The sequence below is a fragment of the Quercus lobata genome, chromosome 2 (genome assembly GCF_001633185.2).
Source record: "Quercus lobata isolate SW786 chromosome 2, ValleyOak3.0 Primary Assembly, whole genome shotgun sequence".
NCBI classification, from domain to species: Eukaryota; Viridiplantae; Streptophyta; class Magnoliopsida; order Fagales; family Fagaceae; genus Quercus; species Quercus lobata.
This window is the reverse complement of record NC_044905.1, coordinates 26,849,897-26,875,439: the sequence shown is the minus strand read 5'-3', so window position 1 is coordinate 26,875,439 and position 25,543 is coordinate 26,849,897. Positions and strand designations below refer to the sequence as shown.

The 25,543-nt window shown below is 38.6% G+C and overlaps 3 protein-coding genes and 1 pseudogene across 3 annotated transcripts; all 4 read left to right on the top strand.

The window, feature by feature from the left end:
- Positions 1-377: 377 nt before the first annotated feature.
- On the top strand, positions 378-1,444 carry LOC115975142 (60S ribosomal protein L9-like). The gene is made up of 3 exons (XM_031095812.1): positions 378-846; positions 959-1,081; positions 1,196-1,444. The coding sequence occupies exons 1-3, from the start codon at positions 472-474 to the stop codon at positions 1,280-1,282; spliced, it is 585 nt and encodes a 194-aa protein (XP_030951672.1). The 5' UTR covers positions 378-471; the 3' UTR covers positions 1,283-1,444.
- Positions 1,445-2,167: 723 nt separating this feature from the next.
- LOC115962174 (WAT1-related protein At1g43650-like) lies at positions 2,168-8,457 on the top strand. Its single transcript, XM_031081064.1, has 8 exons — positions 2,168-2,246; positions 5,526-5,736; positions 5,937-5,999; positions 6,414-6,530; positions 6,971-7,373; positions 7,492-7,597; positions 7,885-7,930; positions 8,055-8,457. The coding sequence occupies exons 1-8, from the start codon at positions 2,168-2,170 to the stop codon at positions 8,266-8,268; spliced, it is 1,239 nt and encodes a 412-aa protein (XP_030936924.1). The 3' UTR covers positions 8,269-8,457.
- A 1,369-nt stretch (positions 8,458-9,826) lies between these two features.
- LOC115977988 (WAT1-related protein At5g64700-like) lies at positions 9,827-12,089 on the top strand. The gene is made up of 6 exons (XM_031100019.1): positions 9,827-10,272; positions 10,459-10,638; positions 10,730-10,982; positions 11,084-11,242; positions 11,344-11,495; positions 11,750-12,089. The coding sequence occupies exons 1-6, from the start codon at positions 10,085-10,087 to the stop codon at positions 11,922-11,924; spliced, it is 1,107 nt and encodes a 368-aa protein (XP_030955879.1). The 5' UTR covers positions 9,827-10,084; the 3' UTR covers positions 11,925-12,089.
- A 12,262-nt stretch (positions 12,090-24,351) lies between these two features.
- LOC115962163 overlaps positions 24,352-25,543 on the top strand; it is a 33,751-nt pseudogene continuing 32,559 nt past the window's right edge.

The window sequence follows — 25,543 nt, the reverse complement described above, 5'->3', positions numbered from 1 at the left end:
AGAGAATCGATTTTGATCACATAAATTTCATATTTTTGTCAACTTACATACACACTAAAATTATTATCAATTACACATGCACACAAGACAAACAAGAATGATAATCAATTCTGCCAATATTTAAAAAAAAAATGATTTATGTCTTGATTTGGGGATAAATAGACATTATTATGGAACCGATGCAATAAAATTATAAATATTTAAAACCTATAAAATTAAAATGTATAAGAAAATAAAAAGTGTTAAGAGGCTAGCCATGGGCCTGAAGTTTGGAAAATAGAGTCTGGGATTGGGAAAGCCCATAGGTGGGCCTGTTCGAAGACAAAATGAAGATCAGAAAATCCAAAGTCACACACATATATATAAGGGCTTCAACCAATTCTTCAGTTGTATCAGTTGCTAGGGTTAGGGTTAGGGTTGTGAGGAGGCGTTGAGAGTTGAGACCTAAGAAGAAGAAGAAGAAGAAAAGAGATGAAGACGATTGTATCTTCAGATACAATGGAGATCCCCGATGGGGTGAAGATAAAGGTGCACGCGAAGGTGATAGAGGTGGAGGGCCCACGCGGAAAGCTCACCCGCAATTTCAAGCACCTCAACCTCGATTTCCAGCTTCTGAAGGACGAGACCACAGGGAAGAGGACGCTGAAGATCGAGGCGTGGTTCGGGTCTAGGAAAACCTCGGCCGCGATTCGGACCGCACTGAGCCATGTGGAGAACCTGATCACTGGTGTGACCAAAGGGTACCGATACAAAATGAGATTTGTGTACGCCCATTTCCCCATTAACGCCTCCATCACCAACTCCAATCGCTCCATCGAGATCCGAAACTTTCTCGGCGAGAAAAAGGTCCCTTTTTCTTTCACACAAACACTCTCTGTCTTTGATTTGCTTTGCTTTGTTTTGCCTTTCATGGTGTTGATTTTAGACCATTATCATGTATGTATAAATGGTGCGTCAGGTTCGGAAAGTGGATATGCTTGAGGGTGTGACAATTCTTCGATCTGAGAAGGTGAAGGATGAGCTCGTTTTGGATGGAAATGATATCGAGCTTGTTTCACGCTCAGCTGCTCTTATCAACCAAGTATGTTACTATGGACTCTAATTACTATTAATGTATGTTTGTGTTTGTGTTTAGTCATATGATATCACTCTCAAATATTGTCTTTGTCTTGTTTTGTTTTGTTTTGATGAACAGAAATGCCACGTCAAGAACAAAGATATCCGCAAGTTTCTTGATGGCATCTATGTGAGTGAGAAAGACACAATTGCTTTGGAAGATTGATTATTACAACCTAGTTATTTTGTTTTTCAATAAGCAATGGATGTAGTGCTACATGGTTTTTGGATTATCAAATTTTGGATTTTTACCTTCTTTGATTATGTCATTCTGCTTTGCTGGATTTTTAATTTTTTGCCTTATTAATATGAGTTAGTATTGGTTGAATGGCTTTTCATCTTATACAACTCTACAATTGTGTCTATGCCTCTTAGTATTTATGTTGCATACTTTTGAGTAAAAATTCTTATTTTGGAGCAGAGTTTGGTCTTCTAAAACAAACTCTGTGGATGGTGGACCTGAATTAGACCTACCATGCTAAGTAATGGGCTAATATTGGCCAGACTTATTGTTCACATAGTTATCATTTTGTTCACGTGTGAGTAGAATAGTTGATTAAGTGATCAAGTCCCACATGCCAACAGCTATTGTGATTCTGTGGTATTGTCTGGTTGTCCTAGAACTTGGTTTGAATCCCCCTTATCCACTTATTTTAGGCAAAACATAGTGGACAAATCCTACATCAATAGGTAGCGGGTTAACCTGCTTACTACTATCTTGTTGTGTCAAGATTTCATAATAAGACTCCTTTAGTCCTTAAAGGTGTGTGCTAACTCTCTACTCTCAGTAATTCAAGATCCCTACAATAGTAATCATAAGATACACATTTAGAATTGTATTTTGAATTTGATGACTTTGAGGAAAAAAGTTCAAACTATTATTAGTTTGAAGCTCGCACTCTGAATGTTCATTTTCTTTGGTTGGATCCCCAATGGGGTAGTTGAATTCTGTGATTGGGTAGATAAATGCCAACTTTTAGTTATTGAATTTATTGTCATTGGATGTCTAGTATCAGTTAAATTACCATTGGAGTAGGTTATCAAACTAGGCATGGGTGTGTTTGAATTTTTCAAGACGCGTTATGTGATAGCTTCAGATGCTGATATTGCCTATAACTTTAATGATTTTTGTGTGTGATATGTGCTTGATCTTGATCCATGTAGAGTCCATGCTAAGTCATTCTGATTCGACCCTTAATTCTAAAGAGGATGGTTCAAGAAGTCATCCATGTATGATAAAACCTGAATCTATCTCCCTTACTCCGAATCATGAAGATTCTTTACTTTTTGTGCATTGATGGTGTGGAACTTACCAGTTATCATCCATTCAGGATGACCCAAATTTATTGGTTTTTTTACTTAACAAATAATTTGGAGGTACGAGACAAGGTTTCTTTTTCTTTTTAAAACTATTACGTGGTATGAGACAAGTTAAAGTTTTGGTGTCAGAATATACACATGCAAATCTTGTGTCATTGCAAAATTGTAGAACTGTCTCTTTGCTTACAAGTGAGGGACGAGGATATGAACCCAAGTTCTACTCTACATATAGAGGAGAAAACCTGGGTAATGTCTTTGAATCATAAGGTTCTTCGTGAATCAGATTTAATACTTTATCAATGAGTTTTGACTTTAAAGTGAGGGAGAAAGAAATGTTTAAATCAATAATCTCGACTCCAATACATGCTATCCCCTTTTGATTGTGTAAATCATGATTGTATAAACATGATTTACAATCATTTATAATGAATATTTATTGATTGAATATATGTTCAAAAATAAAAGTTGACAATTCTGACTCATCTCACACTAGATTAGTAAAGGGTTCCAGTAAATGCAATTGGCAGTTTTTAAGAGTTCATTGATTAGGGATGATAATTTTTGCCCGACCTGTGGGTATTTGGCCCAGCTCGATCCTAATGGGTTGGGTTTTACTCGGTCTGATAAGGAATAGGGTCGGGTTTGGGTTTAAAAAAGAAAACCCGAATCGGGTCCGGGTTTTTACAAAAATCTGACCCAAACTTGGACCCGACCTGACTCGGTTATATATAATTTATAATTCCTCAAATACCCTCACATATATATATATATATATAGTTTTATAAACCCTAAAATTTCTATCACTCATCCTCATTTCATTTTAGCTCACACAACCCGCCTCTCTCATCTCTATTCTCTTCAGTCTCACTCACACAATCTCACTCTCTCACTCACAATCTCACTCACTCTCAATCTCACCTTCGGCCAACTCTCTTATCGTCAATCCAACTCTAACCGCCGTTCCAAGCCATCGTCGCTGTCCCAAGCTCTGTTAGTGTCATTGGTCCCAAGCTCTCTACTCTCTCAACTCCGTTTCGTCCTTGTAGTCGTTGATCTTGCACACTGTCGCACAGTCCTCTGCCCCTCTCATCTTCCTCGCCCATGGCCACAAGCGTGACACGGCCTCACTCCACCTCGTTCTCCATTTTTTTTTTGGGTTCAGTTCGCCTCAATCATGTGAGTTTGTGTTTGTGTTTATGATTTCTGAAAGGGGAAAATGAAAATCATAGATTTGATATTTGTGTTTGGTTTGTGATTTTGAAAGGGAAAATCATAGATCTGATTAGGCCAAAGAGTATTCCTTTTAAAATGAGTTTAAAACTATCATCTATAAGTTTTATTACCTACTCATCTCCATAATTTATATTTTATATACTAAAAAGAAAAAAAAGGCGTGGAGAAATGGGCAATGGCCATTCAATTCTTTATTTTTTGGTTGGGCCACGATTTGGGCCCCAAATTGGGCCCAAATCTGGCAGGGCTTAACAAGGCTTGCGGGGGCGAGTTCGGGCTCAGGGAAAAAAACCCGGTTAGTAAACGGGTTGGGTTCGGGCTGTGAGCTAAGACCCGCAGGTCGGGTCCGGGTATGAGAAAACCCGACCCGAACCCGACTCGTTGCCATTCTTATTATTGATGCCTTAATGCTAAAAAGTGTGTAAAACAAACGCTACCCAAAGCAAAAATAGCTTCGAGTCACTTCATGCTACTAAAAAAAAGCTAAGTTAGTGTGTAATCAACTAAAGCAAAATAACAGGAACACATCCAAAGCAAAATAGCTTTGAGTCACTTCGGACTCTGGAGGTTTGCCTCTCAATATAAACAACTAAATTTAAGTCCATTTTTCAGGTCCGCTTAAATAATAATCGACTAGCAATCCTTTTTTTCATCTTAGAGTTTTTAAAACCCAATCTTCTATAATAAAATAAGTAAATTGATTCGTCAATATATTAAAATAGATAATAAAATGCCTAGTGCCTTCTAGTTTAACTGATTTCCTTCTTATGTTGTTTTCAATTCAACGGAGATATTTAGGGATCAAATCTCTTTACTTTGAAATAGGGAATTATCATAAAAAAAAAAAAAAAACCAAAATAATACCAGTAATTAATGTTTGTTTGAATTATTGTTAATATATGTTAAAATTTTAATTTACTCATTTCACAATAGACAAATAATTAAATTACTCTTTGAGAATGCCGTTCTTGGAAACAATAAGAAGATATGTCGAAAGACCTTAATTTAAGCTTACGTCGAATGTCCAAAGATACAAGGTGCCATGAACTTTCCACCATTCATAAAGCATCGAACTTTTTGAGCAACACATTATAAAAGAAGAGAATGACGCTTCAGAAAAATAATAACCAAATTGACCGTTGTGTATATTCCACTTAACAGAGTACAAAACAAAAGGATGAATAAAAAAAAATCTGACATTCCTTTGCATTGTAATGTTGTAGAGTCGATCGCTACAGCGACCAAACCTTTTTTTTATTTTAGAAGAAGAATACAGCAACCAAACCTTGTTGTTTATTTTAGGAAAGTCTATCTAGTCTGCCTACCCACCCCAACATAGCACGTCATTAGCGCTTAAATATAATTCACTGCTTTTTTTTTTTTTTGATGAAAAAGATAAATTCACTGCTAGCTAAGATGACTCACCTTTTGTGCACGATTAGTTTAATTTACTTTCTACCATTAATAAAGTGTGTCAAGTCTCATATCGGAGAATGTTGATTTAGACCATATAACCAATTACAAGGAGTTCTAATTGTGATTGCTGATTAGAGTTTTCGTGCAAATATAACCAATACTTCTATCATGTCCTAATGAAATGATATTGGTTATGGGGTAGCACACCATGTTGATCTTATACTATGTATGTCTTTTCTAAGCAAAAGTAGTGAACTCTGTTTGCTGGTATTTGCCATAGTGCATTTTATTTTCAATGCAAAGAGGGACTCCCACTAAAAATTTAAAAGGAAAAAACGCCATTCCATCTATTGCAGTTGTTTATGTAGATTTCCCTTTTAAGGTTTAATTCTCTTCCATTTTGCTTAATAATTGCCATATCTCTCAGTTTTATTTTTAAGGCTGCACCATGAACCTTTACAAAGCTATAAAAGTAGCAGTAGTTAACCACCAAACCCTGCTGGCAATGATTTTGATACAGTTGTCATATGCAGGCATGGCCTTAATAAGCAAGGCTGCCTTCAATGAGGGAATGAGTCCTCTGGTGCTCAATGCTTATAGGCAAGCTATTGCTACAATCGTTTTGGCACCCTTTGCATTTCTATTGGAAAGGTTGGTATTCCTTTCTGTACATGGTTTTAGCTGTCAATCTTTTCCTGCCATTATTGGTCTCAACTTCCAGAAGTATAGTAACTTTAACTTTTCCCAAATAAAAATTGTAAATGTAACTCATGCTGAGTATAGGTTCTAATATGCTTCCTCATCAGGTTATCAAAAAAAAAAAAATGCTTCCTCATCATGTTATTCTATAGGATGACACATTGTTTGCTGTCATTTTGTCTATTCTGCAAGATCTCCCTTGCTGCTTTATGTGGGTGAGTACACAAAGAACTTGCAATAAGCAGCAAAAGTGTGTATCATAATGTTGGCTTAGTATTCTGAAAGAACTTCCGAGGCCTCTAGGAGTTTTTTTTTTTAATTAAAAAAAATTGCAATTTGGATTTTTATTTTGGGGTGATTTGGAAGCAACTTCATAAATCTAGCTAGCCACATCACCAAAAAGAAAAAAAGTCAAGACCTTTTGAAGGAAATTAAGACATGTAGCCCATTAATCATCCTTAAGACTGTAGTTTGCAAGCCAATCTAGACCTGGTGATAGGTAACCAAATGCCTCTGATGATTAAAAGAATTATGCACATCTTGCTCAACTACCTTAATCAGCTTGTTTACTTTTTCCCTTTTTCTTTTTGGTCTGAAACTTTTCCAACTTGTTGATTATTGAAATGTAGACCTGCAGCAAGACTGGATTTCTACTATATGGCCCTCCGTTATACCTCAGCCACATATGGCACTGCAATGCTTAATACCATTCCAGTAGTCACATTTATCCTCTCTGTTCTGCTGAGGTGAGGCAAAAATTTTGCTTTCCACCTACATTGAATTTCATTTATATGCAAGTATACAGCTAGTATTCAAGAGAGAAGAATACTATTTATTTATAAATGAATCTACAAGTTACATTTGCTTTGCCTTGCAAGTTTTAACTGATCTTCGCAGAAGCTTGGTTGAATATTACATAGCACGTGAACTCCCTCTCCTAATAACACATATATAAGTTATGACATACTTTTCTGACCATATTAAACTGTGTTATAAAGTCAAATGGGTACTACTGCATAAATCAACCAATGGGCAAAGATATTGATTAAGAAACCATGTGGTTATCTGGTACACCATTTTGTACTTTCGTCATTGCTAGTAATAGTTAATTGGTTATGTCTATCTTTTAGCTATCTTATTCTTTCCAGCATTTATCACAAAATTATTGAAAAACACAAAATGGTAGGATGGAGACTGTAGGTTGGAGCTCATTTTATGGTATATTAAAGATTGTCGGTATGTTCATAACTGTTGGAGGAGCCATGCTACTTAGCTTCTACCGGGGTCCTCCTTTGAAAAACCCCCATGCTCTAAGCCCTGTGGGAAGCAGCACTGAAACATCTCACGTTGGGGGTCATAAGAACTTGATTGTCGGCCCTGTGCTTATGTTTCTCTCTTCTGTAGCTTGGTCATTATGGCTCATCATGCAACCAAAGCTTCTTACGCAATATCCTGCCAAGCTAAAGCTGTCCACTCTGCAGTGTCTCCTCAGTTCTGTGCAATCCACTGTCATAGCAGCTGCCTTGCAGCAGAACTTTAACTCATGGAAGATAGGATGGGATATTCAACTTGCTTTCCTAGCGTATTGTGTATGTCTCGGCTTTCTTTGCTTCATTATATTTTTATTGCTTTGTCAAAATATTTTTTTCCTCCTTATTTTCTTTATGGTTGTTGGATTAATGCATGTCTTGCTTGTATAATATGAAGGGTATTCTAGTAACTGGATTCACATACGGGCTGCAAATTTGGTGTATAGAGAAGAAAGGGCCATTTTATGTGGCCATATTTTCTCCACTTTCATTGCTTTTAACTGTTAGATTTATGGTTAAGTGATTAAATTCACCATTTCTTAATAGCTTAAGCTTTTGGGACAGTCAGTAATTTAACATAGTATCAGAGCAGGAGATTCTGAGTTCGATCCCTGATTTTACTCTACCTCCCATTTAAAATGTTAAATTCCCACTTGTTGGGCCCCCACTTATTAAGGGGAAGTTTATGCCCACAAGTGAGGGGGAGTGTTAGACTTATGGTTAAGTGATTAAATTCACCATTTCCTAATAGCTTAAGCTTTTGGGACAGTCAGTAATTTAACAATAACAATTATCTTCTCTGCTCTAGTATGGTCTGAGCAGTTAAGTTGGGGAAGGTTCGTTGCCTCCAGTTAATTTGAACGTAGCTTTACAAGAACAATTAAAAAAGCAGTACTTTAATTTTTCTTCTTTTGTGTTATTTCTAGGCTAATTTCTTGCCATTCATGTTCTTATTAACAGTCTATTGGGTGGCATTATGGTGGTTGGAGGTCTTTATTCTGTCCTGTGGGGAAGGAGCAAGGAGTACAATCAACTAATGCTCAAAAGTGAACCTCCCAGTGAGAAGGCCAAGATATTGAAAGAGACTGACCAATTTAGGCTGATCACATTGTTTTCCATCCACACACATGCGTGTATGTTAAATATTGGTTTTCCATGTTATGTAGAGTACTGATTCTACTGAACTAGTGATTGAAGATATGATTGTTTTTCTTTTCTTATAATTCATTTTAAAATTCCTGTCCCTGTTTTGCATGCTCATCCTACTTCGTATTTTTCAAAATATTATTCATTGCTTAGTTCAAGTTTCTCTGACCCTCTAAAATCTTTTTACAAGTTAATGGTCTTGCAGCAGTATTACTGTGGCACATGATTTTCAGGGATATTGCCATGTTGGTTTATCTTTTGAAAAACATGAGAGTGGATTTCCTGGTAGCATTTTGACCTTGGAATGAAATAACACACTGTATTAGCAATTTGTAAGGCAAGTTGAAACAAAAAATTTTACCTGCCAATGTCTCCTTCAGTAAAATGCTTGAATTTTAATTAATTAATTTATTTTTTAGAGTAAAAAATATATTGAATGAAAAAGGAAGAACGAACTCCATCTATTCCTTGAGCTATCAGGACTGAGCTTAAAATCAAAGAGATTGTGATCCTTCCTGTCATATTACAACTGGAAGCCCTATGGGCGATGGATTAAGGCTCTGTGATTCTTCTGAAGAGATGTTAAGAATGCTATTTGCATTGAGCAACAGTGTGATCTATCCACTTGCTGAAGTTGCATTCATTCTTGAGAAACTGATGGGCCACGATGAGTTGGATCAGGCAATCTGAGCAATGGGGCATTCATTACAAACGTGTTCAAAAGTGCTACAGCAACAACTCAAGTCTTCGATAGATAGTCTAGTGCTCAAAACTGTACAAGTTGGTAGCACATTCAATGTCAATCATGCCATCTTCCATTAAAGCTAAGGTTTACATGTTCCACTCATTACCATGTTGATACTTAATGGGACAGTTTTGTAGATTAAATTAAGAGAGAAGGTACTATTAGAATAAACCTGCAGTCAGACTAACTGAAGAACACATTGTTCACTTCACAATTAGAAACTCCTTCCTTTTATCTAAAACACAGCACAAACGTATCAACACTGCAAGCAGTCTGTTAGACAGTCAGGATTGAATTTATAGGTATTGGACATATTTCTTAAATGATTTATCCGATCAAATCGCTATAAACAACACTAACTGTTAATAAATTATCAATTTTCTCAAAATGTTAAATTATTAGGAAATGGTAAATTTAATCATTTAACCATAATTCTAACAGTCCCTCTTATGTGTGAGCTAAAACTCCGCCTTAACAAGTGAGGCTCAACACATGGGTTTTTAAGATTTTATCTGGGAGGAATAAAAGCTTAAGCTATTAGGAAAACAAACTTAAGCTTAATAGTTAAAATGATTAATTTAAAAGTTTAAGCTATTAGGAACTGGTAAATTTAATCATTTAACCATAGTTCAAACAAATATAAATTGAGGTAAAATTACAAAAAAGCAAGCTAAATTACCTACGTTTCAATCTTTTATGAGGGTTTTCCAAGATCAATAAGTGCTGAAGTACTGTTCCTTCTGCAAGGAATAAATAGTGCTAAAGGTGTGTTGAACTGTTCCTTCTGTAAGGAAGTTTACTCAAAAGCAGTACAGCTCCTGTAACTAGACATTCCATAATAAAATTTCTTTATAGAAATCACAGAATTAATGGAAAATAAGAAATATTAAATGGGAAAAGAGACAGTGTCTGATAGGTTGGCTTCTGTTTCAAGTGTGGTACTATGCTTTTCAAGCATACTGGTAGTGTGATAATGCATTCCACTTGCTATTATTCAAATGTCATTCTTCCCATATGAGGCTTAAAAAAATGATTCTTTGAAGAGGTGGATGAGGTTGCCTGTCCACTACTACTTAAACCAGATGAACATCAAGAGGAAATGCATTATGAAGCCATGAAGTCCAATGCTTCTTATGGGGCAATGGCAATAGTCCAGTTAGCATACGGTGGAGCAAATATCCTAATGAAAATTGCCCTTGAAAAGGGACTCAATCAACTTGTCTTTGTGGTTTACAGGCATATAATTGCCATGCTTTTGTTAGGTCCCTTTGCTTATGTACTTGAAAGGTTAGTTATCCTTCTTATGGTCAGTATTCAGTGATGTGCGTGCGTGCGTGCACCATTTTTTCCCCTACTGAGATGTAAGCTAATCACTAGAAAGGCATATGGTCAGTGATCATATGCCTTTCAGGTTCATGACTAGTTGCCGGAGCATTTGAGAAAAAAAAAAATTATTTTCTTCTTGCAAAGCAGGAAAAATCGACCTCCACTCTCATTCTCTGTGATTGCAAAGATTTTTTTGCTTTCGTCACTTGGGACAACCATCCATCTTAATGTTTACTATGCTGGTTTAGCATACACTTCTCCAACAGTTGCAAGTGCCTTAAGTAATGTTATCCCTAGTTTGACCTTCCTCATAGCAGTAATACTCAGGTATTATCTCGGCTTCCCTCATATAAAATGCTGTTACCTTCTTTACTAGTTCACCTGATGCCCTTCATTTGATTTTATATCTCTGATTTAGGATGGAGACATTGAACATAGCAAGTGTTAGAGGTCAAGCTAAGGTGCTGGGTACACTGATTTGCATTGGTGGGGCACTTACTTTTACCTTCTGGAAAGGAAGATATCTTTTCAAAGGCTTTGTGCACAGGCCTCTGATAATCATCTGTAGCACCAACAGTTGTGAGTTGAAACATGGCAAGGATAACTGGATTAAGGGTGCTGCACTTATTCTGACAAGTCACATAGCATGGAGTGCATGGCTGATTCTCCAGGTGATGCACTATATATTTTCAAATGATAGCAATATATATTGCATGAAGAAATTCCTTTCTTTTTTCATTTTTTTCCCCAAATTTGGTCTATTTATTCTCAGGCTGTGGTCTACAAAGTCTACCCCGCTAGATTATCGCTGAACACTTTGATTTGCTTCTTTGCATCATTGCAATCTTTTTTTCTTGCACTGTTTTTTGCAAGAAATCTAGACTTATGGAAGCTGGAGTGGAACATGCAGCTATTAACCATCCTCTACAGTGTGAGTGTTTACTCTTTCAAATGCATGTCTTTCATGGAATTTGATACCTTTGAAAGTAAAACACTATATTCTTCATCTCTTCCTGCTTACTTTTGTAATAGGGAGTGGTGATCTCAGCTTTAGTCTACTACTTGCAAACATGGTGTATCAGTAATAAGGGACCAGTTTTTGCAGCAATGTTTAGTCCACTACTCTTAATTATTGTGGGAATATTCTCGGCAATTGCTTTTGCAGAGAGACTACACTTGGGCAGGTGGGCTATAGATAGAACACAAATTCTTTCCGCCACTTGAAAGTCATTGGTTTCTGATTCTCCTATCATAAAAATTTGCTTAAAACAATCCAGTTGTGGCTTTCTATCACAATTTTCTGTTTTCTGCTACATGTCACAATTGTTAGTAAATAATAAAACCTAATAAGCAATCTGGCATTGTGTGTGTTGTCCATATTGCTAGGGAGGAAATGAGAAACTAAACTACTTTCTTTTGTATATTTGGTGTTACACAGCTTGGTAGGAGCGTCTCTCATCATTGCAGGCCTTTACTGTGTACTTTGGGCGAAAAGGAGAGACAATCTTGTCATTGGACAGCCAGACGATGAAAAAGGATTTGATGATCACAAAATGCAAGAGATTTCGATCAATGAGACCGAGATGAATTCTGTCACAAATGAAACAAAATGAAATACACCTTTATTGGAAAATAAATACAAAAATAAAGGTGTTTTTCATTTCCCTTGTAAAACAGATTAGTTGTTTTTACTTTCGTTTGATTGTCAAAGCAACCATTCTTATCATTTCGTTGCAAGTAAAGGTTGTAAACCTGAAACATCACTCTATGAAGTACTTCAGGAATTTGCAACTGGATTGGAACTTTCATCATTAGTAATCCTGGATGCCACTAGTTCTATGAACCGAACAGAATGATATGTACAAAAGAGAGAGAGCACATTGTTGCTATTTCAAGTTTAGAAGCAGGGAGTGCAACATGTGAAGTAAATTTATACTTTGAAGGATAAAGAGATGCAAAGTGATTATAATCACAAAACATACAACATTTCATTTGGTAGAGAAGGGACCTGACACACGTTGAGACATGAATATTACGTACCCCAATCAATTAATGCAATTTTCTGCTTCTCTACTGTGGCATGAATTAAAGTCTTTTAAGATTTTCAAACCATTAGCAAAAATCTCCAAGATTTGTCCCATTTTCCACAGTATAGAGGTCACATTGTTCATAAGATTCCTCCCTACCAAATTGACATCCTGAATTTGACAAATTAGCAAGCATAATTTCTTCATTAAGATATCAATTACCGAAAAAAATCAAAATACCAGTGTCCACTTTTTAAGCATCAAGAACATATGTGTGCTTATACAATTACTAGCCTCATCACATGCGATTTGCGCGTGCGATGAGGTTTTTGTGTGTGTGTGTGTGTGTGTGTGTGTCTAGTGTCATAATTTCCTCCCTTATTTTTTATTTTTTACTTGGATAAGTTTGTTTTGAAGACATGGATTAGTAGGAGAGTATCCTATTTTGTAGGCATTTTAGGTGGAGTTGGAGATATATTTTTACCGGATTGTCCTCAAATTTTTTCCCTGTTAAACTAAGGTTTAGGGGTGTTTCTGAATCACATTAAAGTCCTGTCCAAAGAGGGAAATCCTCTTATAAATAGTATAGATATTAAAAGTTAAAACTAGTTGCATAACAACGCGATGCGTGAGAATATATAATTTTTTAGATGAATTGCAAATGATACCCCTAAAGATTAGGGGTGTTTGAATTTTACACTCTAAAATTTTAGAGTTTGGATTTTACAACCTAAAGTTTGGGAGTGTTTAGACAGAAGTGGATTGAAATGGACTGGAATGACCAAACTAGACTGAATGCCGAAACTTAATTATTAAAAATAACTCAAAAAATTAATAATAATAATAATTATTATTATTATTATTATTGTAGGGTCCCGATTTGCGGCCCAAATCCAAAATGTATGGAATCTCGGCCCAATGAGCCCAATATAATAAATTTGTAGAGAGTGGGTCAAAGAACTAGGCCCTAATGAGTTGAACAACGACTAGTACTGAATTGAATGACAATCAAACACAAATAAGAGATTTAGATATCAATGGATTTTCAGTTCGAGGAGGTCACACTTGTATATAATGATCATAGTTGGGTACAAAGACAATTTAGATTGCTACAATGTTCTCTCTCTATTTTTTCGATCTTTTTCTCATGAAGGGTCTCTCACATTATATAGCTCCCTTTGGAACATCTTGATTCTACACTTGTTGATCATCTGAGCCTCCACTTGAGTACCTATCCCATCAAACACCCTCTCTAACTTTCTGTGAGTTGTGGTAGCCAAGGTAACACTGTTCAGAGGTTTTCTCCACATAAATGTGGTCAGAAAAGTAGCTGCAATGCATGTAATGCGGTGGCAGCAGCTTTCCTCTATATATTTTTGGGTTTCCTTCTTTCTGGTATGTTCATGAAGCATGTTCCTATCATTGTAGCTTCTTGGAGGGTTATTCTAATGCTAGAATACATATTTGAGATGCATAAACCACATTCGAGGAGGAATTCCTCCTCGGACCACCTTCCATTCGTTCCTTATTCATGAGACTTTAAATTGGGACTCTTAATAACTATTTGCCCCTCCTCGGACCATTCAACGTCCTCGGACAAAATCCCAAGGCCCAACATATTATTCTGGGTCTTTATCCCTACAATAGCCCTTCAAAATTCCGGTTTTTCCCTCTCATCCGAGGAGAAAAAGTGGGGTTTTGATTTCTAAGAGATGAGACCAACTGATTCCTTGATTCACACATGTGGGAGTATGGTTTTACGCACCTTATAATTGCTATTGTTGCTTCGTAGTCCACGAGGCATCATTAATTGCTCCAGGCAGTGCTATGTTCCTCGCATCCAATGGTGAGGCGCCAATCCAACGGTTGATATCTTTCCTAGAATTCTGAGTGGGAGTATTCCCACTCATTTCCTCCCTTTATATAAAGCATCGAAGGAAATCACTTTCTCCTTATTTCATAAGTTTTCAAATTCTCCAGAGATTCCAAGCACTCAAACTCATAGAACTCTCTAAGTTACTAGATCTCCCACACCTTTTCTTCGAGAAATCCTTGAAATTTTTTTTTAAAGTTTTTAGAGATTTAAGCACATCTTAGTTCTTGTAAGTTTCTATCTCTTTGAATTTTTCATTCTCTCCTCAGTCTATCTTCTCGGCCTACCAGTTCTTAGTTAGCCCTTTAATTTGTCTGAATGGGTAGATTCAAGCATTTAGTAAACTTCCCTGCCAAAATAGAGGCCTTTAAGAAAAGATACCACATTCCACAGGAGGTTGCTCAACAATACTATTCCCCGGAACAGATAGTGTCTCATAGAGAAAAGGGGGAAGTCGTCATCCCTATGATAGCTTTCATAGAAGGGGGGATGACTCTCTCCATGGGTAGGATAACACGGGATTACCTCCTCAATCATAGGATATGTCCCCATCAATGTGCACCCAACCACTTTAGGGTCCTAGGTAGTGTTGATGCTCTCAACAAGCATCTAAACTTGGGGCTCACCTGGCACGATGTGGTCCACATGTACGAGTGTCACTCCCTAAAAAATGCTAGATATTATCTAAAGTCCCAATCGGACATTGTCAGATTAGTATCAGGTCTGCCTAAATCTAACAAGGGTATGAAAGACGACTATCTGATAGCTTTGGGAGCATGGCATGATGGCCTTCCCTGCCTCGTCCAAAAGGGAGAGACAGGTGGGATACCTTAGAGTTAGGTTCTATAGTAAGAGATCTAGATTTTTTTTTTGACCCCAACCATGTCGTTATTTCTCTTTCAACCTGTTTTCTTTTGATAATGAATTTTAGCTTTCTAACCATATTTTGTTTCTCAGCTACCTTTGCAGACAAGAGGCACATGGCACCTAGGCTTAGCTTCACCAATGTCGCCACTCTCAATTATCTGCTGAGATTTGAGATTTTTGTAAGTGAAGACAGGCAGCTATAAGTCGTCCACTTAATTTTGGACTTCCAGCCAATCTCGGAGATATATCAAGATTTCGGCAACGCTATAAGATTGGGTGACCCCAGATTGGCTCAGATCGACGTTTCATGGCCAAATTTCTTAGCCCGGAACGATCTTCCACCAGTCGCACTGCCACTTCCACAAATTCTACCTAAAGTAGAAGTAGTACCCGAGGAGGAGATTGCCTCATCGCGTCTATCATTAGAAGAGGAGATAGACAAGTTCCACTTTGGAAAAGAAGAAGATCCAGGGGTTCCATTAGTCACCATCTCGGACGCCGAGGGCGAAGCAGATAGGCACTCTGGTGTTCGTACCCCTGTTTTAGTGATTGCCTGCCCAGATAGCTCTTCCGAAGAAGAGGAAGACAATATGGCATTGAACAAGGGCAACAAGAGTTTAAGAGAGCTCATGGCTTCCAGGGGCAAAGTTTCAACTTCGAAAGAAGCCACCAAGTCCCAAGTTCCCTCCAATCTTCCCCCTCCTCCTCCTTAGATCCCCACCGACCTTGGACTAAAGCCAATTGTTGACTTGAAGAAGAAAATGCCAATCGAGGTGGGTCCTTAGAAAGGGACAAAATAACAAAAAGTTGTCCAAGATGCTCGTGACAAGAGGTCTAAATCCGTGGACAACCGGGAAGAACTAAATAGGGCTAATGTGCGCATGACACAATGCACATGGAGTCCTCGGCTGGAAGTGGATGGGACTCCCATCCCTTGGAACACCTCAGTCTGAGAATTCCAAAGGGGTCGAGCGGGGTACATAGCTAAAGCCTTGGAGCAGCCTTTACTCCTTCCGAAGGATATGAAAGCTTACAAGCACTTCAAGCAGAACGACCTCTTTTTGTCACTGAAGAGGGACCTTGCTATGGTAGGCAATCCGCATACTCATGAATTTAGATACTAAATTGTACTTTCGTTCTTTCTTTACTTCTTGACTCATATTATTTTTCTGTGATCTTTGGGCAAATTACTCAACAAGTTTTCATGGCCGAGAAGTGGAATCGTGACACTCATAAACAGGCCAAGGCCGAGGCCCTCTCTCGTGTTGAAGTTGAGAAATCGTTGGGGGCCCTTAAACAGAAGCAGGTTGAGATGTTCGAGATGCTAAAAGAGGTGAATCAAGCTCGTTCAAGTGCCGAGGCCGGTTTGAAAACTGTAGAAAGGCAAGCTGAGGATCAGCGCCAAAAGCTGCACTTGACTGAGATAAATCTAGCCACTGAGAGACAGTTGGTCCTAGATCTTAAGGCCGAGTTGCAGAGGGCCAATGAGGCAATTCAGCTATCCAAGGAGGCAACCGAGGCTGAGAAGCGGGCTTCTTATCAACTTGGCGTGGAGGAGACGCAGATAAGGCTTGCTGAGGAGCTTTCAGAGGTATGCAAGGATTGCTACAATGTGACATGGGATAGGGCCCTTAGCGTTACAGGAGTCCCTGTGGACTCTGTTTGGAGGCAGCCCGGGAGTGTTTATTATCATCTGGATATCTGTGAAGTCCCTGGTGCTGTTTCCTTTCCCTCTGCCCCTGCTCCAGAAAATTTCGAGCAACCGCCTGCTATCCAAGATGCTCTCCCTCCCCTTAAGGCTTTGAAGGGACCTAACCAAGCTGGTGATCAAGGCCAAGGGGCCGAGGTAGAGAAAGAAAAGGGTAAGGGCGGGAAAAAGACCTCCGCAGAAGCCAAGGACGCTGCCAAGGACAAGGAAGTTGTAGGCAAGACGAAGGAAGCAAAAGCCAAGAACTAAGAAGTTGATCCTAAGGCCAAGGATGCTCCTACCTCCTAGCCGAGCTAGAAAGAATATCCTCCTGCTCCTGGTGCCAGAGTTTAGTACTTAGGCTTCTTTTTGTAATTTCCTTTGCAGTAATTTGTTTTTTTAAATGACATTATGTCAATGTGTATAATGTATTTTCTTTTTCACTTAATGAGAATGTTTTTCTCTTCATCTTTTGCTTTTTGGTTTTGTGTGCTCCAAGTACCACTATCATAAATAGTATTGAACCTTTGTTATTTTACCTTTAGTAAAAACTGATAACAATATACCGTTAACAACTTAAGGAGTTGGCTATAATACTGGATTTGTCATGATAGTTAGTGAGAGACAAAAAAAGATATCATAATGTGTTAATCTCTCACATGTATGTGGTCCGAGAGCCCATACATAATTTAGGATATGTCTAACACTAATAAAAGAATGAATAAATGTCATTGAGCGTTAATTTTACCCAAATATGTGGTCCAAGAGACCTAACATAACTTAGGATCTGTTTAACACTTATAAAGAATGAATAAAAGGAAGTACGATGCCTTCATGCAACAAGTGAACATATTGACAAAGGAAAACTTTCATTAATAATAATTCATTTTCAAGTTGTTTACATTCTAAGGGCATAGTATTACACGCTCATCTAAGTCTTCAAGAAAATATGCTCCTATACTAGCCATCGAGGTGATGCGATATGGTCCTTCCCAATTAGGCCCCAGCTTTCCCCACGCTGGGTTTTTTGCAGTGCCCAGAACTTTTCTCAACACCAAGTCACCAGGCACTAATGGCCTTAGTTTTACATTGGCATCATAACCCTACTTGAGTTTGTGTTGGTAGTATGCCAACTGAACCCTTGCACTTTCTCTTCTTTCTTCTAACAACTTATTATTACTACTTAGATTAAACGAGGTGGTTCTTAATGTTGGGAAGCCAGTTTCTAAAGGAATAACAGTCTTGGCCCCGTAAGTCATTGAAAAGAGAGTCTCCCCGGTTGATCTGTGAGATGTGGTTCGATATGTCCACAAGACATGTGGCATTTCTTCCACCCACTTTCCCTTAGCATTGTCTAACCTCTTCTTAAGCCCATTCACTATAACCTTGTTAACCACTTCGGCTTGCCCATTCCCCTGGGGATAAGCTGGGGTAGAATATCTATTCGTAATTCCCAATTCCCAGCAGTATCTTTTGAAGGACTTGCTATCAAACTGAAGGCCATTGTCCGAGACGAGGGTGTAAGGGACCCTGAACTGGGTGACAATGTTTTTCTAGACAAACTTCTTGGCATCTACATCTCGGATGTTCGCCAAGGGCTCGGCTTCAACCCACTTAGTAAAATAGCCAATGCCGACCAGTAAATATCGCTTATTCCCTGCTGCTTTGGGGAAAGGGCCCACTATATCTAAACCCCATTGAGCGAATGGCCAAGGGCTAGATAGTGGGTTAAGGACTCCTCCCGGCTGATGTATATTTGGTGCAAATCTTTAGCATTGATCACATTTCTTCACATATTCTTGCGCTTTTTTCTGCATATTTGGCCACCAGTAGCCCTGAGTGACGGCTCTGTAAGATAAAGATTTGTCTCCTGTGTGGCTTCCAAAAATTCCTCCATGTAATTCCTCCAGGAGTAGTTCTGACGCCTCAGGGTAAATGCAAAGTAGATATGGCCCAGAAAAAGAGCGCTTGTACAATCTTTGGTCCTCGAATAGCCAGAAACGAGGCGCCTTTCTCCTTACCTTATTTGCTTCTGATTTGTCTTTCAGAAGGATATCTTCTCTAAGGAGTAGTACTATGGGATCTATCCAGCAAGGCCCTACTCTGACTTGGTGAACATGGTCCACTTTTTCCTTTACCTCTGTAGGTTTGCACAAGTCCTCTATAAGGATAACCCGAGGTAAGTTCTGCGCCAAGGAGGTTGCAAGCGTGGCTAGGGAATCGGCATGTGTGTTTCCACTTCTAGGGACGTGCAATAGGCTAAAGGATTTAAATCCTAATTGCAAATGCCTGACTTGACTTAAATACCCTTGCATTCTTTCATCTCTTGCTTCTAGTTCGCCCTTTACTTGGCCGACAACTAGTCTTGAGTATGAAAACATCTTCACTACCTTTCCTCCCATTCTTTGAACCATGGACATTCCCTCCAGCAAAGCTTCATATTCAACCTCATTATTTGTGGCCGAGAAGCCCAATCTAATTGATTTTTCAATGGTGAGCTTCTCGAATGAGATCAGAACTAGCCCCACTCCAGAACCCCTTTGATTTGCCGCACCATCGATGTAAACCTTCCAGAATAAAGGTTCTTGTAGGGAGATTGTACTAATCGATTTTCCATCCATGTTCTGTGTCGGTGCTGCTTCTTCTAATAGGGGTTCAGTGAACTCGACCATGAGGTCTGCCAGTACCTGACCCTTGACAAAGGTACGAGGCATGTATTTGATGTCAAAAGCCCCTAGAACTGTATCTCACTTTGCAATCCTCCCCGTGTAATCAACACTTCAAAGTATGGCCCTAAGTGGAAGTTGAGTTAGGACGACGACTAGATGTGCTTGGAAGTAATGGGGAAGCTTTCGTGTACCATGCACCACTGCTAGGATGGCCTTCTCCAGCGGTAGATAGCGAATCTCGACCTCATGTAGTGACTTACTCACATATTAGACTGGCCGCTGTATGCCACTGTCAACTCGTATCAACACCAAACTTACAGCATGAAAGGTCACTACAATATAAGCAAACAGGACCTCATCCATCTCAGGACTGGACATGATAGGTGGTCGAGATAGGTATTCTTTAAGTTGTTAAAATGCCAAAGCACACTCCTTAGTCCACTTAAATCCCTTCCATTTATTTATCAATAGGAAGAAAAGTCTGCATCTATCTGTGGACCGAGAGATAAATCGATTTAGAGTAGCAGTCATTCCGGTTAGATTCTAAACTTCTTTGGGATTCCGAGGTAGTTGCAAACTATTTATCGCCTTAACCTGGTCGGGATTAACTTCGATTCCCCTGTGGATCACCATATAGCCCAGAAACTTGCCTGATCCCACGCCAAAAGAACACTTGGAGGCGTTAAGGCACAGCTTGTGTTTTCTCAGTATTTCAAAATTATCTCCGAGGTCTCCCACATGCTCGGACACCACCTTGCTCTTCATCACCATGTCATCTCTATAGACTTCAATATTCTTGCCCAACTAAGGTTCAAACATCTTAGTCATCATCCTTTGATAGGTGGATCCCACATTTTTCAAACTGAAGGGCATCACCTTTTAATGGTAGTTTCTAGTGGGAGTAACAAAAACTGTCTTCTCTTGATCATCTAGAGCTAGTGGTATTTGATGGTATCCTTGAAAGACATCTAAAAAGCTCATCCGAGGATGGCCTACGGTAGCAACTACTAGCTGGTCTATTCGAGGCATAGGGAAGGGATCTTTTGGGCAAGCCTTGTGGTGTCAAAGATCTAGGGTGTTGTGGCTAAGTAAAGGTGACAATAATACAACTTTCTTTCACAGTAATGCTACAAAGAGATTTAGGAAGAATCGGATTAGAGGAATAAGAGACAAGAATGGAGCTTGGCTGACCGAACAAGATGAAATTGGGCATGTGATGGAGAGTTACTACAAAGAACTTTTTTCCATATCCAACCCGAATCTAGAAGTTGATTCTCTTGAGAAAATCCCATGCATGGTGACCAATGAGATGAATGCTAATTTGATGAAGGAATTTACAAAAGTGGAAGTAAAGGAAGCCTTGAATCAGATGGCACCTCTAAAAGCGCCAAGTCCTGATGGTATGCCACCGTTGTTCTATCAACATTTTTGGTCGACGATGTAGCATGATGTTACTTTAGCCATTCTCTCATGGCTGAATTCAGGTATCCTACCCGAACCCATCAACCATACACTCATTACTCTTGTCCCTAAAATAGCTAATCCTAAACTTGTGTTTGAATTCCACCCTATTAGTCTTTGCAATGTCCTATATAAGATTTACTCTAAGGTCTTAGCAAATAGGTTGAAGAAATTTTTACCTTCCCTAATTACTAAACATCAATCTGCTTTTGCTAAGGAAAGACTTATTTCAGACAATATTATGGTTGCATTTGAGACCCTTCATCATATGAAGTACCATAATTTAGGAAAACATAGTTTTATGTCTATCAAATTAGACATGAATAAAGCCTACAATCGGGTGGAATAGGTATATTTGGAGAGGCTTATGGAGAAAATGGGTTTTTGTGCTAGATGGGTCGCTCTTATGATGAGTTGTGTGAAAACGGTGTCATACTCTATCATGGTGAATGGGGAGCCCATTGGAATCATCCATCCTAAAAGAGGAATTAGACAAGGAGATCCCCTATCTCCTTTCCTTTTCCTTTTATGTATGGAAGGCCTTCATGCTCTCATTAAACACTCGGTGAGGAATGGGGATATTAAGGGCTTTTCCTTGTGCAAACGAGGCCCTAAACTAACCCACTTGTTTTTTTGCAGATGATAGCTTGCTTTTCTGCAGGTCAATCTTTGAGGATTGCAATAATGTGTTGAAGTTGTTGGGTGAATATGAATCTTGGTCAGGGCAAAAAATCAACAAAGATAAGACCGCAATCTTCTTTAGCAAGTCCACCACGGACGAAGCAAAATCAAGCATAAAGAATCTCTTCCAAGTTCAAGAAGTAAAGTCTTATGAGAAATATTTGGGTCTTCCCTCTTTTGTGGGTAGGGGGAAAAAGGCTAGTTTCAATTATATAAAAGAGAGGGGTTGGAGAAAACTCCAAGGGTGGGAGGGTTAATTGCTCTCACAAGCCAGGAGAGAGGTCCTAATCAAATCTGTGATCCAAGCTATCCCTACTTATGCTATGGGGTGCTTTAAATTACCATTGGGGTTTTGTGATGACATTGAGGTAATGATAAAGAAATTTTGGTGGGGGCAAAGGGGTAATAGAAGGAAAATTCATTGGATCCAATGGAGTGAATTGACCAAGTCCAAAATGGTAGGTGGTATGGGTTTTCACGACTTGGCTCACTTTAATGACGCCCTTTTGACGAAACAAGCTGGGCGGCTCTTGCATAAGAAGGAAACTCTCTTCTACAAAGTCTTCAAGGCAAAGTTCTTCCCTAATCACTCTCTTCTAGAAGCTAAGGAATTAAGTTCGGGGTCCTATGCTTGGAAGAGTATATTACAGGGTCATGAAGTTATCCTAGATGGTGCTTGCTAGAGGGTGGGGAATGGAAAATCAATAAAAATCTGGCAACACCATTGGCTGCCCCAAAAACATCCAACTAAGGTACTCTCCCCAATGGTGGAAACAATGGAAGAAGCTACAGTGGATTGCTTAATTGATGAGGGAATTAGAACGTGAAATGCTGTGATGGTGGATGGGATCTTTGCACCACAAGAAGCTGAAGAAATAAAAAAATATTCCGTTGGCTAGAAAAAGATACGGAAGACACTCTGTATTGGCCATGGGAGTATGATGGGAGGTATAGTTGCAAAGCGGGCTATCGATTCTTGAAGGAAGATGAAGTTGGTTTTCAGGTGGCAGAGCATTAAGACCATGAGAAAGAGCTTTGGAAGAAGATTTAGGCTCTTGAATGCCCAAATAAAGTAATAAATCTAATTTGGAGGGCTTGCCGTAATTCACTCCCTTCGAAGTGCAACCTATTGCGTTGAACAATTATTACAGAGTAGAGTTGTGATCACTGCAAGGAAGAAAATGAAGACATGGTGCATGCGGTGTGGAGCTGCAAAGAGTTGGACGAATTTTGGGGAGTGAATAATATCTAGAGCTTTTGGAACCAACAGAGCTTCTCTAGTTTCAACGAGCTCTTGGCCTGGGTATTCGAACATCAAAGGAACTCGGTCCTATTTGCCTTCACCATTTGGTCCATTTGGCACCAAAGAAACCAGGTGAGAACCCAACAAGCCCATCGCCCTTTAAACCAACTCTCTCAATGGGCTCATGATAGTTATGCGGAATACAAAGCATTGAAAATAGTGCCAATTCCCAGTAGGCCGAAGAGGAGAGTTCAGTGGAAACCACCTGATCAGGGTATGTTTAAAATTAATTTCGACGGAGCCATTTTCACCAAAGACAAATGCTTAGGTCTGGGAGTTATCGTTCGAGACAAGGAGGGACTTGTGATTGCTTCCATGGCTACTTAGGTTCCTCAACAACTCCAACCAATAGAGATTGAAGCATTGGCTGCCAACAAAGCCCTCGAGTTTGCTAGAGAAATGGACATATCGGATGCTATACTGGAGGGCGACTCTTTACTGGTGATGACAGCATTGAAATCTAAGAATCCTGGGCTAACCCCTTCTGGCTTACTGATATAGGACTCTTTAACTCTATCTTCAGGTTTTTCCAAATTGTCCTACTCTCATACTAAGAGAGAGGGCAACATAATTGCACACAACTTGGCTCAGTTAGTGGTTAATTTTCCAAATTGTGTAATTTGAATGGAAGATGTTCCATCTGATGTACTGTCTTCTTACCATGTTGATTTAGCTGGTATTTTATAATTAAATGCATCACAATGCCGTTTCTTAAAAAAAAAAAAAAAAATGACCGTTGTGTATATTCCACTTAACAGAGTACAAAACGAAAGGATGAATAAAAATAATATCTGACATTCCTTTGCATTGTAATGTTGTAGAGTCGATCGCTACAACGACCAAACCCTTTTTTATTTTACAAGAAGAATACAGCAACCAAACCTTGTTGTTTATTTTAGGAAAGTCTATCTAGTCTGCCTACCCACCCCAACATAGCAGGTCATTAGCGCTTAAATATAATTCACTGCTTTTTTTTTCTTTTTCTTTTTTTTTGATGAAAAAGATAAATTCACTGCTAGCTAAGACGACTCACCTTTTGTGCATGATTAGTTTAATTTACTTTCTACCATTAATAAAGTGTGTCAAGTCTTATATCGGAGAATGTTGATTTAGACCGTATAACCAATTACAAGGAGTTCTAATTGTGATTACTGATTAGAGTTTTCGTGCAAATATAACCAATACTTTTATCTTGTCCTAATGAAATGATATTGGTTATGGGGTTGCACACCATGTTGATCTTATACTATGCATGTCTTTTCCAAGCAAAAGTAGTGAACTCTGTTTGCTGGTATTTGCCATAGTGCATTTTATTTTCAGTGCAAAGAGGGACTCCCACTAAAAATTTGAAAGGAAAAAACGCCATTCCATCTATTGCAGTTCTTTATGTAGATTTCCCTTTTAAGGTTTAATTCTCTTCCATTTTGCTTAATAATTGCCATATCTCTCAGTTTTATTTTTAAGGCTGCACCATGAACCTTTACAAAGCTATAAAAGTAGCAGTGGTTAACCACCAAACCTTGCTGGCAATGATTTTGATACAGTTGTCATATGCAGGCATGGCCTTAATAAGCAAGGCTGCCTTCAATGAGGGAATGAGTCCCTCTGGTTCTCAATGCTTATATGCAAGCTATTGCTACAATCGTTTTAGCACCCTTTGCATTTCTATTGGAAAGGTTGGTATTCCTTTCTGTACATGGTTTTAGCTGTCAATCTTTTCCTGCCATTATTGTTCTCAACTTCCAAAAGTATAGTAACTTATCCCAAATAAAAATTGTAAATGTAACTCATGCTGAGTATAGGTTCTAATTTGCTTCCTCATCATGTTATTCTATAGGACGACACATTGTTCGCTGTCATTTGGCCTCTTCTGCAAGATCTTCCGCAAGGTCTTCCTTGCTGCTTTATGTGGGTGAGTACACAAAGAACGTTGCAATATAAGCAGCAAAAGTGTGTATCATAATGTTGGCTCAGTATTCTGAAAGAACTTCTGAGACCTTTAGGAGGTTTTTTTTTTTTTTTTTTTTTTTTTTTTTTTTTTTTTAAATTAAAAAAAAATGCAATTTAGATTTTTATTTTGGGGTGATTTGGAAGCAACTTCATAAATCTAGCTAGCCACATCACCAAAAAGAAAAAAAGTCAAGTTATCCTTAAGACTGTAGTTTGCAAGCCAATCTAGACCTAGTGATAGGTAACCAAATGCCTCTGATGATTAAGAAGAATTATGCACTATTAGAAATACTGAATGCAATAGTATTGTATTTATCAAATGAAAGAATATACATGACTGCCTTTATATAGGAGGCATATGAGTGCAGTACAAGAATTTGTGCTATACAATTAATCTAGTTGGGCCTAAACCCCACAATACTATATACATTAACAGCTCCCCTCAAACTCAAGATGGATGTGAGACTAACTTGAGGTTGTCAACCAAAGTACGAAGGCATCCTTTAGGATGTGACTTGGTGAAAATATCTGCAAGTTGATCTTTAGAAGAGACTGAGATCAGCTTGAGAGTACCATGGACAAGATGATAACGGATAAAATGATAATCGATTTTGATGTGTTTAGTTTGTTCATGGAAGACATTATTGTGAGCAATATGAATGGCACTTTGGTTGTCACAATAAAGAGGAGTAGCAAAGGATGTAGACACACCTA

Excerpts from the sequence above, each read along its gene's own strand:
- LOC115975142 (XM_031095812.1), top strand. The coding sequence starts at position 472 with ATGAAGACGATTGTATCTTCAGATACAATGGAGATCCCCGATGGGGTG. Across the intron at positions 847-958 it reads ACTTTCTCGGCGAGAAAAAG|GTTCGGAAAGTGGATATGCT; the intron begins GTCCCTTTTTCT and ends ATGGTGCGTCAG. Across the intron at positions 1,082-1,195 it reads CAGCTGCTCTTATCAACCAA|AAATGCCACGTCAAGAACAA; the intron begins GTATGTTACTAT and ends TTTGATGAACAG.
- LOC115962174 (XM_031081064.1), top strand. The coding sequence starts at position 2,168 with ATGGGTGTGTTTGAATTTTTCAAGACGCGTTATGTGATAGCTTCAGAT. Across the intron at positions 7,598-7,884 it reads ACTTTCATTGCTTTTAACTG|TTATCTTCTCTGCTCTAGTA; the intron begins TTAGATTTATGG and ends TAACAATAACAA. Across the intron at positions 7,931-8,054 it reads GAGCAGTTAAGTTGGGGAAG|TCTATTGGGTGGCATTATGG; the intron begins GTTCGTTGCCTC and ends TCTTATTAACAG.
- LOC115977988 (XM_031100019.1), top strand. The coding sequence starts at position 10,085 with ATGCATTATGAAGCCATGAAGTCCAATGCTTCTTATGGGGCAATGGCA. Across the intron at positions 11,243-11,343 it reads TATTAACCATCCTCTACAGT|GGAGTGGTGATCTCAGCTTT; the intron begins GTGAGTGTTTAC and ends CTTTTGTAATAG. Across the intron at positions 11,496-11,749 it reads GAGAGACTACACTTGGGCAG|CTTGGTAGGAGCGTCTCTCA; the intron begins GTGGGCTATAGA and ends GGTGTTACACAG.